General features: G+C 32.7%; 1 protein-coding gene across 3 annotated transcripts in view; it reads left to right on the top strand.

Annotated features, from left to right (window-relative positions):
* ZNF280D (zinc finger protein 280D) overlaps positions 1 to 20,936 on the top strand; it is a 99,494-nt gene that overhangs the window by 34,454 nt on the left and 44,104 nt on the right. For all 3 annotated transcript variants that reach the window (XM_025390507.1, XM_025390509.1, XM_025390508.1), the window contains 7 exons: positions 1,075 to 1,192; positions 4,399 to 4,569; positions 4,719 to 4,828; positions 11,133 to 11,356; positions 14,767 to 14,924; positions 15,894 to 15,994; positions 16,749 to 16,895. In XM_025390507.1, coding sequence (XP_025246292.1) covers positions 1,075 to 1,192; positions 4,399 to 4,569; positions 4,719 to 4,828; positions 11,133 to 11,356; positions 14,767 to 14,924; positions 15,894 to 15,994; positions 16,749 to 16,895 — 1,029 coding nt within the window. The remainder of the gene's footprint in view (positions 1 to 1,074; positions 1,193 to 4,398; positions 4,570 to 4,718; positions 4,829 to 11,132; positions 11,357 to 14,766; positions 14,925 to 15,893; positions 15,995 to 16,748; positions 16,896 to 20,936) is intronic.

The raw sequence follows: 20,936 nt of genomic DNA, 5'->3' as shown, positions 1-20,936 counted from the left end.
AATGTATAATAATATTGGAGTGTATGTCCCTAAATTATATTGACCATATTTTTCATAATTATGTACACTATATATGTATGCTCATATATGTTATAACTTTATACTGCTTTATACTTGACCACATTATCATGCATCTCATACTTTTCACTCCTCTCTTCTTAAGATCTTCCTTTTAGTTTGGACCACCCTTTCTCCTGATGGAAGGGCTAAAACTTCCTTTGAGTCCCGAGGCCTCCAGGGGCAGGACAGCTGGCCCCAATTATTCCTATAAACAACTTCTGTTCTAAACCGTGTCTGCCTGGCATTCTTATTTGTTCACTCTACTGACCGGTTTGCTTTCATATTTGCCTGATGAGACGGAAGATTCCTGGCCTAGCATGGCTTTCTATGGGATGATGGAAAGGGTGTGGGGCCCATTTTTTCTCCTTCTGATGCATAGCTTATACATTTCTCCAATAAAGATGATTTCAAAATTCATATTATGTGATATATTCATCCTTAACACTGATGCATAATACTGCAGATTGATTCTGTTTGTTTGCCCTGATATCTCAGTTGTGAGGTTTTTAGAGGCATAGAAGCTTTTAATTTCTTCGGTCATGTAAATATGGTTTTTATTTTTCTCCTTGCTTATGCCCAAAGATTTTGCTAAGTTCTATTATTTGCCCTTTAATGAGGATACTGCATCTTTAGAAGTCATCTAAAGTGTATCAATCTTATTGATATATAAGTTGATTTATGTTTCTTTTACCTTGAAGAAGTTGAACTAAGAATACGCCCCCCATTTTAGTTTTCTAGTCAGCAGTAAACCAGCTCTAAGTAATAGCTTGCTTTCAGTTTCAGTAGATGATAATTTTGGCAAAGTAGCAATTATCTTTGTGTTTTTAACTTATTAATAATTGAGTCATCAAAGGATTTCCTTAGAATATTGGGCATACAATTAAGTTTACTTTTGTAAATGTCTATGAAATAAAATTCTTACATAATTATGTAAAATTACATAATATATAATTATATTGAAATAATTGTAACTGTTGAATAAATGTATTATTTTTCCTTTGAACTATTTAACAGGGTTATATAACAAACTCATCACGAATTGTGTCTAATAAGTCATCAGAGTTACTATTTGACTTGACCCAGGATACAGGATTATCACATTACCAAGGGGGACCAACACTTTCTATGGCAGGTTGGTTTTAGTATTTTTTTCATAAAGATTATAAAAAGAAACTTGATAAATATGCATATGAGATTGACTTTCTGTTTTGAAGCCCCTACTCTTGTGTGAAGTTTTTCATATATTGTAAGGTGGAACATCACTAGTAGTTCTTGAATACCTTTCTTGGGTAATTTTCTGTAAAATCCTATTTAATGACAGAATATTTTATTTCTTCCTATTAAGTAAGTAACCAACTTTGAACTCATTCTCACTTGGAGCTAACCATAGCTGAGATACACTAAAATAATCTGTGAGTTAGAGAACTTCTCAGGTAGCCTAAATACTCTGTTTAAAAAAGTATTAATTAGTTTCTATGGACACTAGTGTGAAAAATATATGGTTATAGTTGATTTCCTAATTAGTGTCTTTCTGTTCTAATTATTTCAGAGTGATAGTTCAATATGATTATAAAGTGCTATTATAAACTGCCAACAATAAATAAATAGTGATTTGCACATAGTAAGTACTCATTAATGTACGTTGAAGGATTAATGAACTTTCCCTGTTGAGGAACATTGAAAGTTATTTGATTGTATACTATAACAAAGTTCTTCATTAATCTAAAATAAATTAGTGTACTATAAAAGAATTTTATCTAATTGAAAATTCCCTATAATCAAGGCGGTTATTCTTTGTATATTCGCGATTTGTATCTATTCAAATATGTGACTAAACCGACGTATACATGATTTTTTGGAATTTTTAGATTTACTAACAAATCAGTGCAGAGAATTTACCAAACCCTCTCCTAGTTTCTTTTTAATGGTAATACTAAATGTATTGTAAACTTAAACTCTTTTTCCATTTTGATAATCCTTGATTTGATATTCACCTCTCTGGGTGTCACTTACATATTTAGTAACAATCTGGTTTGTGAAATAGCTAAGAACCAAAAGAAACAGGGAGAAAAAAAGTTGTCTTAAAGTCTGGTTTCATAAAGCATATAGACTTTATTCATAGAAAAAGTCTAAATTCTTGAAACTTCTTGGGAATAAAGAGAAATAATGACTCCTATTCTTCCTGTAAATGTTCTACTTCAGCGAGTGGGACTTTAGCCTGAGCAGTAAGTAGGATGATTTGATCCTCTATTCTTAAGATTTTTGTAGTCTCTGTTAAGTTACCTAACCACTTTGGTTTTCACAAATTGTTAAAAGGGAGATTTTAATTTTTCTTGTAGAATGCATTCATTCTTCACATCTGGAACCATTCATTTGGACATGTAATTTTAATTCTTGCTCTACTTAGGGATTTTTTAATGCCCAAATCCAAGTGAAATGTGAGAATACATTATAAGCTTTAAAAGACTTGACAACACAGTTATTCTGAATGATAATTATGAATGGTATGTGCCACATGTTCAGTAACGTGATTAACAGACTACCATCTAGGGAGATTATGGGGGTTTGGAGAAGACTGGATTTGAGCTAAATCTTGAATGAGAATACGATTTTTACCAGCAGAGAGAGAGCTGTTGCGGGTAGGGAGCAGCATAAGCCAAACACAACAGAGAAATAAGTTAAAGCATCAAAATTTAAAACAAATACAGAGTGATTTTATTTAATCTTGAGATTTCTTGTTTTAAAAATTCTTAAAGCAGTCTGTTTCTACTGTCTAGCCTGCTGTATAATCAGATGCTTAATTCAGAATTCCAGCATTCGTTGGTTTTTCAGGTAACTTAAACATCTCACAAGAATGTGAATGTGATTATACAGAATCTTTCCCATGTACCTACAGTATATCTATCAGTAATCGAGTATTTTGAAGATGGAAAAAAATCATTTTTATGTTATCTGAAAAGGATGAAACAGAGAAGCCAAGTAGTATAGTACTCTTAATTTGCTGTAATGTTTGCCCTTATTAAAAAGCTGACAAGTGAATCTATTATATTTTTCCCCTTTAAGGTAAGTTAAATATAAAATATTTTGTTAGTAATGATAATAGCTGTAATTTATTACTGAGTGCTTTCTATGTACCAAATGTTTTGTTGGGTGCTTTAAGTACATTATCTTATTTGGTCCTTAAAGCAGCTCTGTAAAATAGGGTATTATAACTTATTTTATAAAAAAGGAAACTGAAGCTTAGAGAAATTAAGCTAAGAATACGTAACTAGAGAGTGACAAGGTGTGGATTTGAACTTATCTTGTCTGACTTAAAAACCTGGAATATTTCAAATATAGTTACCTTACCATTTCTACTTTTAATGTATAGTTGGGAGGACTAAAATAGGATGTATAGTTTTAGAATCTCTTTTACAAAGTACAGTTGTGTGTTATTTTCAAAATAAGACTTTTCTGAGCCTTATTATAGCCTGGATATCCTCATTTCTCTTGTGAATGCATTAAATAAAACTAAAATTGTTTAGTCTTAACAAATTGGTTTTCAAATGGGAAAGTGTTTTTAGGAAAGAAATCCTTATATAAACAAAATTTAAATAAATAAAACAAAAAAGAGTTTCTCTGTTAGACATGCTCAATATATTCTCTAAAACAAACCCATTAATTTCTGGGGAACATAGTGTGAAAATCATTATACTTACTACTTCCATTATGTGTCCTTTCATATAAATGAATGAAGTATTATCATTCAAGATTAGTTGTTTCCACTTTGTACATAGCGATAAATGAGTAATACCACTCAAAGCCATGAGTAGACCACTCTTACCACTCTTCAGTTTGTTAGGTAGGGAAGAACTAAGTTTCCATTAGACATTTTAAGTTGTTAAATAAAAAAAGGCATCTTAAGAGCATCTCTAAATTTTTGAAACAGGTAATTGTTTTTTTTTTTTAAACAAACTCTAATGTACTCAATGCACTTAAGCGTCTAAAGATAATTCATTTGTCAGAACTTATTCATAGTATACTTTTTTTTTGGCTTGGAGTATTGGTCTGGCTCCCTTTATGATAGCTCTTTATATATTTTTTTATTTGAAGTCATATTTAGAATTTTCTTTCATAGAGGGATTCTTTTTTAAATTATTTAAATGTATGTAGTCCATGAAAATATATGTGCAATTTCTTTACACCCTTGAGTTTGGATCATATCAAGTTTTATCATTATTGTCATGATATGATAATTCAATTATATTACCTTTAATTTAGCTCCAAAGTATTTTTACTCATATGTAAGTAATATTCTAATTTTTCAAAATATATTTCTCACTGTTTAAATTATTGTAGGTATGAATGAAAGTTCATTTTTATCAAAACGTCCTTCTACTTCTGAAGTAAATAATGCTAATCCAAAGAAGCCTAAGCCCAGTGAAAGTGTTTCTGGAGCAAATTCCTCAACTGTATTACCTTCAGTTAAATCTCCTTCAGTGACATCTTCCCAGGCTATGCTAGCAAAAGGTAAATATGAAATCTGGTATGTAAAAAGAAGTTATAGTATTTATACATACATTTTAGAAGTGGCTATAAATTTAAAAAGTATTATTAGTGGTTATTTAAGGTTAAAAAATGATGAATTTTGAGTCATAAAAGTTCTGAATTTATTTTAGGTGCAAATACCTCATCAAATCAATCTAAAAATGGAACACCTTTTCCAAGAGCCTGTCCAAAGTGCAACATTCATTTCAATCTTTTGGATCCTTTGAAAAATCACATGAAGGTGAAACTCTTTCAAAATTTAATTTGTAAAAAGTTTGCACGTTTCTAAAAATACTGATGATTATAGTAATTAATGGTTTGTCCAGAAATAATCTTACCGGTATAGCCATTTAAGTAACAATTTACATTCGTAATGATTATATAGATTCTCAAATTCCTTCTAAATCCTCAAATTTTAAAACTTAAATTTGTATATATTATAATGTATGCTTATTGTATTTTAATTTTAAATAAAAATAACGTATTAATCAGATTATTTTATTTATCTGGTCATATTCTTCAAACTTCTTATGAAACAGGCATTTTATTACATGTTTACTTTTGCATATAACTTAAAAATTCTGTTACCTTATTTTTGTGTCCATGTTAACATGTACATGTCAGAATGAAAATCCGAGTTTTATATTTTAATTTTTAATATTCAGGTATAAACTCCAAATGTTGGAGTATTTCATATGAAATAATTGTTTTAAGTCAGTCCAGAATATAGTTCATATAATTGTATAAATTAATTTGAGCTTTTTATTGGTACAGGAAGCCCTTGAATTTAGGTTTTAAGAAATGTCCAAAGTACTAATGAAGTATGAGATTTAGGTAACACTTAAAGTATTTTAGTAGATACTGTAGTATCCTGTGTTTGTGTAGAGATGGTCTGTACTCCCCTTGAGTGCCCAGTATAAATGACAAGAAGGGAGAAAAGAGATCAGAAAAAAGGCAGTGTAGATTATATAAGGAAAAGAAAGAAGGAGAGGGGCGCAACGGCAGAGAAGTAACTTATGAAAAGTTTTTGCTGTTTCAGAGATTGACACATTTTTATTGAAATTGAGCATTTTACAAAAAAAGTAGAAAAAAGGGAACTTAAAAAATTATAAATACAGTCTTCATATTCATGTACACAATCATATTTGGTCTGTCCTTACTCTCAGAGTATAGCCCTGGATAACTGCACATTATGCTTTGGTCTTATAGGAGAATTATCCTGTAGAAGTACTTTCAATTTTCCTCTTCTGTGTAATGTTTTGGTAAGATTTCTGATGTTTTTTATGTTTTGCGTTATAAAGAAAAAAAAGACTACGTTCTTTATCTCTTTAATTTTTTAAGTAGGTAGCAATACAGTCACATGATTCAAAACTAAAAAGCCTACAGAGATACACATGTGAAGAATCTTACCTCTGTGTCTTTTTTACCTGGTTCCTAGTATGACTCAAAGAAAATAATTTTTTATTAGTTTGTTTTGAATCCTCTCTGGTTTTCTTTCTAGACGTACAAGTAAACCTGAATGTTCTTATTTTCTATTTTGTACAGAAATTGTAGCATGTTATATATACCTCTGCACCTGGAGAGAATGGCAACATTCTCCAAAATGTGGCTTTTATGTGTTACTTCATGGTTGTAATTATGTATAGTAGAAACAACCAGAACTTCATAGAATTTTCATATTAATATAATAGAACAATATGACATTTTAAATAAGGAAAGTATCTCTATCATTCTAAGAAATTGTATTTCTTACAACTGAACTAAGTTGAAGATAATATGAACAGTGTATGTGTTTGTATCATAAGGAAATCTTGAAAGAATGGTCTCCAAATCTGGGAAGGGAAAGTTTGAATCTGTGGGAACTTTTTACTTTCTAGTTTATGTATTTTTATGTATCAACTAAAGTTTTACTGTTATAATAACTTTCATTTTGAAAAGAATGTGATTTTTAGATTATTTGTGAATGATTTTTTGCACATTAGCATGATAATGTTTTCTTTCAATGGAAAAATATTTAAAATATCAAATATTCTACAATAATAAAAATGTATTTATCTGAGAGCATGTGTCAGACACAGTACTAAGCTTTAAATACATTATTTCATTAATCCTTAGAAAATTCTTTGAGATTTTTTTTTCATTGTTGTATAACCAATTAACTGGCATAACTAGCTTTCAAAACTCAGTTTCTTTAATGGAAAAGCCCAAGCTTTCACAAATACTTTTTTTTGTAAAGTATAGGGGGTATTCAATATTACATGGAAGCTTGAAAATAGGTATATTATTTCTCCTTTGGGGTATGGAATTTGCTATTTATCAGCCAAATATAGCTTATTAATTATATTTATATTTCTGTGTCTTCGCTTCCATTTAGTCCACTTAGTCTGTCCTGGATTGACAGACACCATGTTTCAATCCACATCTTTCACTACCAGTATTTTCTTTCATACATTGCAATTTTGTTTCAAAGTTGTTGCTGTTGTTTATGATATAGAAGAATCTAGCTTTTATAACTGTATTGTAAGGCCAGGAGTCATGGCTCACACCTGTAATCCCAGCACTTTAGGAGGCCCCGAGGCTGGCAGATCACCTGAGGTCGGGAGTTTGAGACCAGCCTGGCCAACATGGTGAAACCCCATCTCTATTAAAGATACAAAAAATTAGCCAGCCATGTTGACACGCGCCTGTAGTCCCAGCTACTTGGGAGGCTGAGGTGGGAGAATCGCTTGAACCTGGGAGGCAGAGGTTGCAGTGAGCTGAGATGGCACCACTGCGCTCCAGCCTGGGCGACAGAGTAAGACTCTGTCTCAAAAATAGAATAGAATAGAATAGAATAGAATAGAATAGAATAGAATAGAATAGAAAACTGTGTTGTGAATGTATCCTTTAGCATTTTAATAAAGTATCCTTTTCTTGGTTTTAATGGTTAGTGCCTTTTAGCCCAAATTCTACTTTGATGTTAGAGTCACAACCCCTGTATGGTTTCCATTTGCCTGGGATATTCTTTGTTTATTCTTTTATTTTCAACTTGTCTGAATTACTTTGTTTTAGGTGTGCCTTTTGCTTTGAGCAAAGTTGACTTTTCTTTTGTGATCCTATATGAAAATCTCTTCTTTTAATAGTGGGTTTAGATTTACCAAAGTGATAGTTTTTTTGGTCTTAGTTCTGTTAATATTTTTCATTAATCCTTTCTTTCTCTTTTTTTAAAAAGACTTTCACAATGTGGTTGCTTTATGTGTGGTTAGCTTGGGTTTCTAAGAGAGTTGTAGTTGTGTTCTCCTGGTTATTTTTCTAATTTTAATGTATAACTCCACTAGTCTTCTAGTCCTTTAGCAGTTCTCTACTGTTCTTTTCTATGAGGAAGGATTAAAGCAGCATGAAACTTCCTGTTTTCAACCCACCTGTCTTTCTCTTCTTTTTTACTACTTGATTTTAGTCAGTATTGTCTGAGTATTTGTTTGCCTTTGCTGTTAAAATGCCTATACCTATATTAGTGTTATTTGGTGGCTCTAACTGATATTCCTTTATGAACTACTACTATATGTGAGGCAATCTATGAACTTTTGAGATCATACTCTTTGTCCTTTTATCCTCTTCCAATTTTTATTCATTGTATTATTTTTCCATTGTCAGGGCACATGGCATTACATTTGTGGGTTTTTTTGACCTTGTGTCATACTTGTTTTGATCTTTTTCTACAGTAAATATATCCAGTGTTCATCATCAGTGTTTTTGTCATGGTTTATTTGGTTTTCTGTTTAGCTAAAGTTCATTCTGTAGTAATTTCATTTAGGAGGAGTCTGAAAATGTCTTTCTTTGAGGTCGTTCATGTTCAAAGCAATTTCACTATAGTCCATTCTGGAAAGATAGTTTGATCTAATATAAAGTTAATCGAATCCCACTATCAGGATTTTGTTGGTGTAGCTCCCGTTTTCTAGTATTCAATGTTGCTGTTGAGGAATCTGGGACAAGCTGAATTATTTTGCCTTTTATAAGTGGTTTGATCTTTTTGTTTGGCTGTCTATAGCCTTTTGGTTGTCTACATTGTTTTTGTTTTGAAGATGGATAATTTTATAATGATATAACTTGGTGTTGGGAATTTTGGCTGAGTCCTCTCTGGCATACTTCTTGTTCTTTCAACCTGTATATTTGGATTTAGCACAGTTTATTTGAATTGTATTTTTAAATATTTATTCCATACAATTTCATCTCCAATATGAATTTATTTTATCTTCTTTCCGTGGCATATGTCTTAATTTTTTTTAAATGGACTTTTCTCTTACTAATATGTTTCCTTTATTTTATTTGAAATGTCTGCTCACCACTGTATTCCTTCCTAATTTGTCTTCATGTCTCTGATTTTATTTTTTTTCCTATACTTTCACCCTTGATTTTGCCACTCTTTCTTTTCCTTCTAAATGTCTTGTCTTGGCATCTTTTCTTGCTTTGTGGTCTTCCAAATAGAGACAATTGCTTCATTATGTTTTTAAAATTTGTGGCTACTGTTTTCATCTGCATCTGCTCCATGGCAGCATATTTCTGATGTTTTTGTTAGAATTTTACATTTTTCTGTTATTTGCCTTCTTTTATTATATGGTATTTTTGTTTAGATGTGAGTGCTTATCGTGTTTAACAACTTGGATTTTCTTGGGCCAGCTGTTGTTATACAAGCTTCTTTTAGGAGAAAGCATAGGTTGCCAGGATAGTCTCACAGCTTGCTAGCTGGTTTAAACAGCTTTTTGCTGGGCAGAAGGCTTCCTGCCATTGTGACTTGTGTGTCTGATTCTTTATGTAGCACTGCCTTTCTACTTCTCTGTACTGAATCAGGTCTGGGGTACTTCTCCTGCCATCCTTCTCGCCTCAGCTTCTGCACCTGTTTTTGCAAACAAAGGATATACCCTTGTGATTCAGAATATGTGTTTCACCTTTAAGATGTGTATTTTTACTGACTCTTTAAGATCTGTTACCACCGGGTCCCCTTTACTTCTCTGGTTTACTTCTAGCTAAATGCCATCTGCCTGATGTTGGCTGTTTTGAATAGTGCTTTCATATATTATGGAGTCTGTGGATTTTATCTGACCCTTAGTTTCAGTGATAAACCAATGTGTGGAATTTGCTTGTGTGGTTTTTAGATGACTCTCAGGAGGAAAAGGGGAAAATGTTGACTGATGTCAGATGTTCTCATGAGAAGGCCTATTTAACTATAAAAATAGGATCCTTTGCTCAAAAAAATGCACCTAAATTTTTAGGGCACTAACAAAGCAACAGAACATGGTGTACTGGGAGGAGTAAAGATAAGAATGATACATAGATGATGTCTGGTATTTGTCAAACTATAGTATACGGCATTAAAGTACATATTTAATATTTGCAGAATGTTTAACCCACAAAAATAAGGGATAAATGAGGAGTTGCAGTGAAGATCTATTAATAAAACTAAAAGGTCCTAGAGCTGAATAAAACATGACCAGTTGATATTGTACCATAGCTCAGCTATGTCCCCCATAGCTTACTCTATCCTCCTATAAAACCTAAAATCTAACTTTGATTCTCATCTCTTAAGGTGCTTATTTGTTTTTTGGATAAGCAAAGGGTACTTTGCTGTTCTCAATGACTACATCCTTCACCCTAATTCACTACACATTGTTGTCCATTTTTGGTTGTCAATGGTTTATTATTCAGCTCTTTTACAGAGATAAGAAATGTTTAAAAGGTACTCTGTGAACAAAGTTTATACGTTTATTTTAAAAATCTGATCCTATCCTACTTTTCTGTTAAAAAAAAATAGAAAAACAGCAAGTAATTTATCATCTATTATGGGTATCATAATTTATAGGTATTTTAGGGTAATCTTTAATGTTCATAGACATTACATTTTACAGATGTAAATTACATTACAATGTTCATAGACATTACATTTTACAAATGTAATTATAAATTACAATGTAATTTGATAATTTTACATTTGGGACAGAAGATTATCTACATTTCTAATTAGTGAGACTATTCTATATTATGTAATTTTTGTATAATTTTTCCCCAACCAGGCTTTATGAAATTTCTAATTAGGGAGACTATTCTATATTATATAATTTTTGTATATTATAATTTTTCCCCAATCAGGCTTTATGAAATTTTGTATATCACTTGATAATTAAATATATACATCAAGGCATATAAACATTTCCTTTCTATACATCTTGACATGGACAGGAGATGAATGATTTTTGGTTAAGGAACAAATTATTATTAAATATTTACATCTAAAAAAGCAAATTGCAAGGGTAAAACTGTTAGAGCTACAGCCATGTCTTGGTTTTAGGGTTTCTCAAATCTTTTTGAATTCTTATATTAAGATAATAGGTGTTTATTATTTGAATTTTTAGACTGTGTATATGCACCACAAATTTTTGGTGACTATTTTTCTAGATATGTTACAAGCATAGTTTTAATGGTCTGGCCTTAGGTGTAAACACACAATCACCTTTTGGTGTATGTTTTTTTTAAAGAATAAGTAAGGCTTATATATTTTTTTTCTCTTTCAGTATTGTTGTCCAGACATGATAAATAACTTTTTGGGACTGGCTAAAACAGAATTTTCAAGTACAGTAAATAAAAACACAACTATTGATTCAGAGAAAGGAAAATTGATCATGTTAGTTAATGACTTTTATTATGGAAAACATGAAGGAGATGTCCAGGAAGAACAGAAGACTCATACAACCTTTAAATGCTTCAGTTGCTTGAAAATTCTAAAAAATAATATTAGGTATGTAAATACTTGTTTTTATTTCTATTGAAAATTGAAATGCTGCAAATAAAAATGTTACACTTTTATCTTGTGTTTTCTATGCCATTCTAGGTAAGCGATTTTAACACTTTCTACTGAGAATAGAGGCAGATTCTCTTGTTGAAAAGCTTCTGTTCTTTCTTGTGTTGTGGAGTTTGACTCTTGGATCCAGTTAGTTGTATTTCTTTCACATAGCTTAAGAAAGGACAGTTTATTTTAACTTAAGACAAAATGAACTTCTTTTTTCTGTTTTAGTAGTGCTCTTTGAATTTTTATTAGACATTTTTTATTTTCTAGTTGCCTTTGAATTTTATATTTCTTCACATTACAAGAAGAACCACTTTATGTTTGTTCAGGTTGAGCTCCTCCATACTAATCTATGTAATGCTCAAATTTTTCAATTTATATTTACAGTTTTTAGAACATTCATCTTGCAGGAAAAGTTACCTGTTTTGGAGATGTATCAGTTATAGGAAACATGTCTGTTTTGATTTTAAAATTTAACACCTTTCGAAATTAGAGATTTAATTCCCAGTGGAATATATAAATGCTTTAAATACTGGAAATTTGCATTTCTTAATCGTTCAGTTGTAATCTTTGAAACTATTCTATATAAATTAGTAAGAAGAGAAAAGTAATAAGAAATTGAATGATATTATTTGTTGATTATGTAGCCTGATATTCAAAGTGAATAATTGTTAACAGTTAACATTAAATATCTGATATTTATATTAGATAAGGGTTTTTCTGTCACTTTACTATAAAAATTTTCAAATATTAAGCAAAGTTTTGAAAATTTCACATTGGACCCTTGTACACTTAACTACCTTGATTCTACCAGTAACATTTTACTATATTTGCTTTATTATGTATCTCTTCATCCTTCTTAGAACTATCTGATTTTTTTGGTGCATTTCAAAGTGATCTGCAATATGTTTGTGCATGTGTGTACAAGCATATACATATACATATGCCTTTTGTGTTCTTGTTAACTGTCATCTGTAATTAGCATTTCAAAGCACCTGTAGTTACTTCTGAGTTCAGCATTTATTTGTTTTCCTGTGAGTCCTTGGGTCCAAAAAGAAGCATATATTAAAATCCTGAAATACACTGTGATATACACCTATAACAGTTATTAGTGGTTTCTTTATGATAGTGCTTTATAATTTTCAAAGTTTTTAAACTTATTTTATATGAGTTTTCTTAATAACCTCCTTTTATCAAGTTTTAAGGGCCATCAATAGCTAATGGTTGCAGTAGTTTCACAAAAGGGAAAGTGTATTTTGAGATAAAACACTGAAACAGTGTTGCAGTAGAACTCTACCACCTATTTCTGATGTCATGCCAACATCAGGAAATCATGTTAGCAAATAGGGTAAAATGCAAAGCAATGTGGTTCACTGACTTAATTTCTTGTACTGAAATATGAGGTTATAAGTTATTTCAGCAGTATTTTTTTGACCTTTCCTTTAAGATTAGCCCATTTAATATCAAACATGAAAATGAGGCTGGGCATGGTGGTTGATGCCTGTAATCCCAGCACTTTGGGAGGCTGAGGCAGGACGATCGCTTTAGCAAAGGAGTTCGAGACCAGCCTGGGGAACATGGTGAAACCTCATCTCTACAAAAAATACAAAAGTTTGCTCTGCGTGGTCACACGCACCTGTAGTCCCAGCTACTTGGGGAGCGCTGAGGTGGGAGGATCGCTTGAGTCTGGGAGGTTGAGGCTGCGGTGAGCTGTAATCGTGCCTCTGCACTCCAGCCTGGGCAACAGCCCAGGACAGTCTCAAAAAGAAAATGAAAAATTCATTTTTTTGGTAATTTTTTATGAAGACTAGCTACATATGTCTAGATTTTCATAATATTTACAAATTTTAAGAAAGTTATATCTGATAATATCCAGGAATTGAGTATTTTAAAAAATACCGATCTTTTATTAAATGTAACCTTAATGGTAAACACCTCATGAACAAAGAAGTTAAATGTGTTATATAATATTTTACTTTAACAGTAAAAACTGGGAAGGCAACTTGATATTTATAGAGAATGATGAGAAATTGATAGGTCAACATTTCATTTCTATTCTCTGCCATGTCAACATATTGTGGTATGGTGTTTCTTTCCTATATTGAGTGTCACTAAAAATATTTAGATTTATTTTGTTCTGTGAACGTCCTTGCAAGAGGTTTTGCTATTTCCCTCATTTCTGTTGGTTTGAGAAGTACGAGCTCCTGATGGGAACTCATATAACTGGGAAAAAGCGAATTGGAACCAGGGAACATTTTATGTTACTAGACTTTAAGCGCCGAAAGCTGTGAGCTGAAAGTTTAATGGCTCATTATCTTTACTCTATATGTAAATATTTAACCAATACCAGGATTTTCTGTAAGCATTTGTAGAGCTGTTTTTAAAACCAAAGGAGCAAAAGATATTTCAAGGTGTACCATAGCCCATTCTAAAGAGAAGTAGTGCTGTAAATTTGTGAAAAGAGGTGTATATTATAACCCTCATGATTGCTATCCAGATTGATGACATTTTCACTTAGTTTCAAGATAATTTCTTTTAGGGATTCAAAGTGAATAATTGTTAACTAGTCTAAAAATTATTGTTTTTATTGAATAACTTTACTCTCAAATTCAGCAAAAAGCTTTAATAAGCTCTTTTAAATATATTGCCATTTGTATTGTACCTTCTGCCATTGAAGGTCGTAGTTCTTGCTCATAAGAAGCCTTTTAAGGAAGCTGAAGTAGCGGTATGTAAAACTGAAAAATGTATGTTGCCTACAAAGGGCACTGTCTGCAAGTTAAGATGAACAGTCTGTGCTAACAGTAAACCAGTATCATTAAATAAAACAAAAGGTTCTTGTAATTGTAGGCATTAAAACTGCTATTACATGTATTTAGAAACCAAGATACAAGTAAAAATACCAGTAATTTGTCATTTAAGCAGCTGGAATCTACTGCATATTTTCAAGGCCTTAAAAGATTTCCTCCTGACTCTGTAGCTGCCTTTGGTGATAGGCTTTCCTTTCTTTTAGTATTTCATTTTAAAATGTAAATAGGATTTCAAGTATGGATCAAGAACCTGCTCTTTTATCTAAAAAATTTTTTAAAATAATCTGAAATGATTAAGAGTTGTATCAAAGTGGTGATCTTTCAGATTAATTACATGAATGAATTATTTTAAAGCAAAGATTAAAAAGGTGTTTACTTAGCCACTTAAAGAAAGTGATTATTTAAAAGTGTATACTTTCCTAGACAACTTTAAGACTTTTGAGAGTTTGAGTAATAACATCTATATTTTTAAGATTTAGGTTCAGATTATTGTTTGTGAGATATCCTTTTTGTTTTTAAATCTCAAGTTTTGCACCTGTTGACAACCATTTATAGGTTTATGAACCACATGAAACACCATTTGGAACTTGAGAAGCAGAGCAGTGAGAGCTGGGAAAACCATACCACCTGCCAGCACTGCTACCGTCAGTTTCCCACACCATTTCAGTTGCAGTGCCACATTGAAAGTACACATACCCCCCATGAATTTTCTAGTAAGTTACCAAAACATTTAAATATTCCATATTATTGATTTCAACAATATAAATTGTGAGAAAACCTTAAGTCTGTTAGAAAAATGAGAATAAGAAATAGACTTTGGAATTTGAGGGCACAATTGAAAGGCCAAGTTTTAACTGTGATAAACTTTTAAATAAAATTAGTTATTAATATTAAAGTGCCTCTCACAAATGATTCAGTATGGTAATTTCCTTGACATAACCTATGCATTATATGCTGGGGACTAAATTAGAAGCCTAGTATCATAGTTTTAAAATATGAAATAAGTGCTCTTCATTTAAACTTTAATAGGAAAGGGAACTACAGTTGTAGTGAAAAATCACAGGCCGGGTGCAGTGGCTCATGCCTGTAATCCCAGCACTCTGGGAGGCCAATGTGGGCAGATCACTTGAGGCCAGGAGTTCGAGACCAGCCTAGCCAACATGGCAAAACCCCGTCTCTACTAAAAATACAAAAATTAGCCAGGCATGGTGGTGCTGCATGCCTGTAATCCCAGCTACTTGGGAAGCTGAGGCAGGAGAATCACTTGAACCTGGGAAACGGAGGTTGCAGTGAGCCGAGATTGCGCCATTACACTCCAGCCTGAGTGACAGAGCAAGACACTGTCTCCAAAAAAAAAAAAGAAAAGAAAATTACAGATGTTGGAGCAAAATAGCTTGGTTTTAAATCCCAGATCTGCCTCTTAATATAGCTACAAGATTTTAGCCAAGTTACTTAATACTTGACTAATGCAGATAATAGAAATACCTTCTTTATAGGGTTGTTAATAGAAGTTGAGTTAATGTAGGTGAGGTGATGTGAGTGCTTAGAACTATTCTTTGCACATAGTTAACAAGCTATTTAACTGTTCACAACTGTCCCTACTGCTACTGTTATTGTTGGTATATATGAATTTTTATATTAATATCTTAAATATTGTAATACTGTTTTTCTCCCACATTTAGCTATTTGTAAAATCTGTGAATTGTCATTTGAAACAGAACATGTTCTTTTACAACACATGAAGGACAATCATAAACCTGGTGAAATGCCATATGTCTGCCAGGTACACATACATTTTATTGTTTTCTTACATGTTTGGTTTGTTTGTTGTTTCGGTTATAAAATTTAAGCCTATTAGACCAGCGGTCAGCAAACTTATGCATAACTTGGCATAACTTATACATTATATGAGGGGTAGGCAGCAAGCTGGGTTTGGTCCACAGACTTTTGTTTGCTTATCTCTGTACTGGACAAGGATGAGCCCTGTTGTATGTAGAAAAACAAACATATGGGCTTACTGTGCTATATAGGGAAGAATGTAGGCATACAAGGGAAATACAAAGTGCTGTTAGATACAAAGAACCCTACCAAATGCTTTGGCAGAAGTATTTTTCCAAAGAAGAAGAATTTGAAGGAAGAAGAAAGCAAGGAAAAGATAAATTGCCATAGCCATAAACCTGGAGGTTAACAATCCAAAGGAGAATGCTGTTTCATGTAGCAGAAAAACATTTTGTAGGGCAAGAGGTGCCAAAGCTTGAAACTTCAAGTCAAGACAGAAGGTGACAGACAAAAAGATTTGATAAAGAGAAGGAGATCTAGTTGTGTTTTGAGATGTATCCCTTAACTTTGAAAGCTACATTTAATGTCTCAGAGATGGTCTTTTGGTGTTGCCTGAGTGAGATTCTTGGTTGCAAAGGCATCAGAGCTAGATTAGTAGCATATAATGTTCTCCTGACAAATTATCCATCGTTGTTACTTTGTAATTGCGTATCAGTTACAAATTTTCAAGTTAAACTAAGCCTTCTTTCTGTTTTTAGGTTTGTAATTATAGATCATCATCATTTTGTGATGTAGAAACTCATTTTAGAACATCCCATGAAAATACGAAGAACTTGCTATGCCCGTTTTGCCTCAAAGTTATTAAAATTGCAACACCATATATGCATCATTATATGAAGCATCAGGTGAGATTTACCAGTTCTTATTTGTTTATGTTGTCTTAGTGAAAAAACTGATTATGACTTGGAGAATCTTTAGATTTATTCTTCAAGAAAAGCAGAGTTGTTCCAAATGACACTATTAATTTACATTTCATGTTGAATTGCTTGTGAAACTTCCACTTCTTTTCCTTACTTCCTTTCTGGTGATGGTGTGGGTCATAAATTATGAAAATTCTGAAAGATAGCTAGGAATAGGAAGCCTAGGATTGAGAGAAAATAGAAAAAGTGAGTGGAATATCCAAAAGATTGAATATTTCAGGGTCTAAAGGTAGATATGAGAATGATTTTGAAGGGAGTTATCAGGACAAGGGGAAAAATGAGTTTGAACTGAGGAAGAAAAGATTGAGGATTTATAATCTTATCTTTCCTTTTGCTCTTCAAACTTTATTTCCACTTTCTAACCTCTTATCATTATGAGAAGACATGTTGTCATTGACCTGGAGTTGTCTTTTATAGTTGTGTGACCATGGGAATAGTAATGACACTTACTGATCAATGTATGAACTCTGGCAGAGAACCGTATTTAGATCATCACTTGTTCCCTGGATGGCTTCCACCAGTTTTGCTATATAATTTTGGAACTCAATATTAGTGCTTGTACCCCTCCCTTGAATTCTGATATTATGCTTATTGGCTCTTTTCCTGAAGCAATTAAACCATCTTTTATTTGGGCTAAAAATTTTGATGCAGCACTAGTCTTGTTCTTGAGTGCTTGAAAGAACAACAGTGCCTTTGCCAAAATTAGTAGCCAATGGATTTACTGAATCTGATCATGTAATCAAATTTTGCCAACTCACTACAAAGCTCAATGCATTCTCTTATTATTGATAAAATTGACATGCCAATTTATTCAGCATTGGTGCTCACTTTGCTGTCATTTTCAGTTGTTAGTTAATCATGAAATTGACTTGCTGTTTTTAGTTGGAGAAGATCATGAAAGTAGAATTTCCAGATCAATTTGGGATTGTCTGTGTTGTGACTGGGATGCCACACATCCTTGAGAGTTTCTGGCAAGATCTTTTCTAGGGTTTCTCCAACAGTATTCCATCAGGTGTTAATAGATATTTTCCCCCAAATCGTCACTGGTCAATAAATTTATTAAATGCCTGGATTTCTAAAATCAAGCAGTTTCGTTTTTTTTTTTAAACAGGACTTCTCAGAGCTTTTAATATGCCAGTGGACATTGTAAATCTCCAAGAAAGGATATAGTATGTGTCATTCCCCAAACTTATTTGACCATTGACTTCTTTTTTAGCGTAGTATCTATTAATATTTTTTGATGAACAGAGTTTGGGAAACACTATTCTTGATACCCTGTATTTCATCTTTGGACTTTAATTTTGAAAGGGAGAATGAGGTATAAAGCAGTAGCTCTAGTTCATGATGGGGCTTTTAAACATGATATTTCCCAGGTGCTTTGCCAAACTATAGAGTGAAATAGAGATGTGGGAAGAATAATAACTATGGTAGAGATTTGGGGACCCACTATGTGGGCTGTGGGATTTATAAGCAAGTTGTTATGCCCTGAGTTGTATGTTTTAACTTGCCATGGCTGCCAATTTTCTTTTTTGTTTGGAGTGCCTGGGAGGTAGATAGCCAGCAGTAAAGAGGGGGCAGTCTATTAATAAGAACAGTCATCGGGCATCCTTGAAGGTATTTACAATTTGTGTAATTATTTACAAGGCTGGAAAACCATAGCTGAGTGGGATTATAAACTTGTAGTTGAGATGACATTATTACGAAAGTATTAGACAATCAGAGTAGTTGACTCCATGCCTCATTTTATTGTCTTTGAAGAACTCAGTTGTAAGTTTTTTTTAAAGATTATCTTACTACGTCTTTAGTGATTTTAGAGTTAATAACCCAGTTTGTGTGACTTTTAAGAAATATTGATAGCAATTCCAGATGTGTTAAATACTCTCATTAGAGCTTTAATAAAACAAGCAGTTAACATACACTAATTACTTACCTTATGGGAGCAGCTGGTACTTTACATGCATTTTCTTATTTAATCTTCTCAACCACTAGATGTATATTATTATTTCAGTTTTATAGATGAGGAGACAGAGCTTTAGAGAAAGTCACTTGCCTAATGTCACATTGTCTAATAAAGCCAGAGTCAAAATTTGACTTCAGCATCCAAGCTTTTACTGCTCTACCAGAGTTGGATTTCACATTGGCATTAGGTCTAAAGGTAGGAATTACATATAGTAAGAATTACCTATAAATCTCTCAAGTATCCCAAACAATATAGTGTACTTATAAAAGAATTTAATACAGATATTTATTTCTTAATGCTTGGAATAGATCACTGTTTCTTTTGTTGAACATAGTGTTATAAAAAAAGTACTCTATCTTCATCACCCTTAGTGCATTGAAATGCATGCATGCATAAAAGAGTTGTAAAGGCGTGAGTCCAACTGAGGGACTAGTAGATTAATATATTCTACCTCAGGACTCTGGACAAATATTCGTTGAATGAAAAGGCAGATATTTTGAACTAAATTGTACATGCTACTCATGCATTTTCTCTGTTAGTCTCTTTCTTTCTGCCTCACTATTCATTTAAGAAATATTTACTGAGTGCCTTCGTATGTGCCAGGGGTTGCTTTAGGTATCATATAGCAGTGAACAAAAGCAAGTTTGTGCCCTCTGGAATTTACATTATAGTAGAGAAAGATAATGCATTTGTGTATGTGTGTGTTAGAATGTATATGCTGGCAGTAAGTACTGTGGGAGGAAAATGTGGAAGATGAGGAGTGCTAAAGATTGGGGAGGTGGTAGGAGTAGAGTAGAGGTCAAAAAAGGGTATTGTATAAACGCTGTTCAAACATGGCCCTCTCTGAAAGATATAAAGGAGTAAGCCCTGTGAATTACCTGGGAAAGGTAACGTTATATAGGGTTGAAGTGAGTATATACCTAGGATGCTCAAAGAATAGCAAGGAGGCCAGTGTGGCTGGAGTAGAGTAAATTAATAGGAGAAAGAATAATAGGAGATGAGGTTATAGCAATAGAATTCAGACCAATTCATGTGGAGCTTTGTAAGCCACAGCCAAGACTTTGGAAAGCCACTAGACATTTTTAAGCATGTAAAAGATGTGCCATGTTTTTATTACTGGCAGCTATGGAAAGAAAAGTCCATAAGGAATAAAGGATATTAGGGGGGAGAAGATAGAAAGTTTTTACAGCAGTCCAGGTAAGTGGCTTGGGCCAGTATGGTAGCAATGGTTGAATGAGGTAATGAGAAGTGGAAAGATTATGAATGGTTTTGAAGGTAGAGCTGACAGGTTTTACTAATGTGTTTGACAATGGATGTAAGAGAAAGAGATTAAATTTTTTGTCTTGAGCAGTTGCAAGAATGGAATTTTAATATACTGAGATATGAGGAAGACTGAATAAGGAACAGATTTTTTTGGAGGAAGGGGACAGGGATAAAGGAAGGAAATATTGAGTTCAATTTGGTTCAGGTTGATTTGGGAAGCATATTAGACATCAAGCAGTAATGTTAAGTAGGCAGTTGCATAGATGGTATTTAAAAACCATGACACTGGATGATATAACCTACTGAGTGGTTATAGATAGAGAAAAGATTTCTGGGAACGCAACTGTAGTGAACTTTTTACCTGCTCTATTGTTTTGCTATCTATTTCTTGGTCTTTCTCTTCTTCCTTGAGCACATATAAGCGAATTTGTTTAAATTGCCTGTACCTATAACGTAATCCGGTGTATCACACTTGTCAAATAGTCTTAAGAGCCCAGGAGGTTGAGGCTGTAGTGAGCCAAGAGTGCACCACTGCATTCCAGCCTGGCTGAGAGAGTGAGACCTTGTGTTAAAAAAAAAAAGTCTTAAGATGCAGCTATTAATAGAATTGTAACACATATTTATATATTGCTTTGAATTTTATAAAGAACTTTCATTTATGAAGTGCTTGCTGTATGCCAGTAACTGTGCTAGGTACTTCCCTATATATTACTTCATTTGATTTTTATAAATAATTGGTTGTG

Source organism: Theropithecus gelada, chromosome 7a (assembly GCF_003255815.1).
Source record: "Theropithecus gelada isolate Dixy chromosome 7a, Tgel_1.0, whole genome shotgun sequence".
Classification (NCBI taxonomy): Eukaryota; Metazoa; Chordata; class Mammalia; order Primates; family Cercopithecidae; genus Theropithecus; species Theropithecus gelada.
Note: the sequence above shows the minus strand (reverse complement) of the source record. Positions and strands in the feature narration are given on the sequence as shown.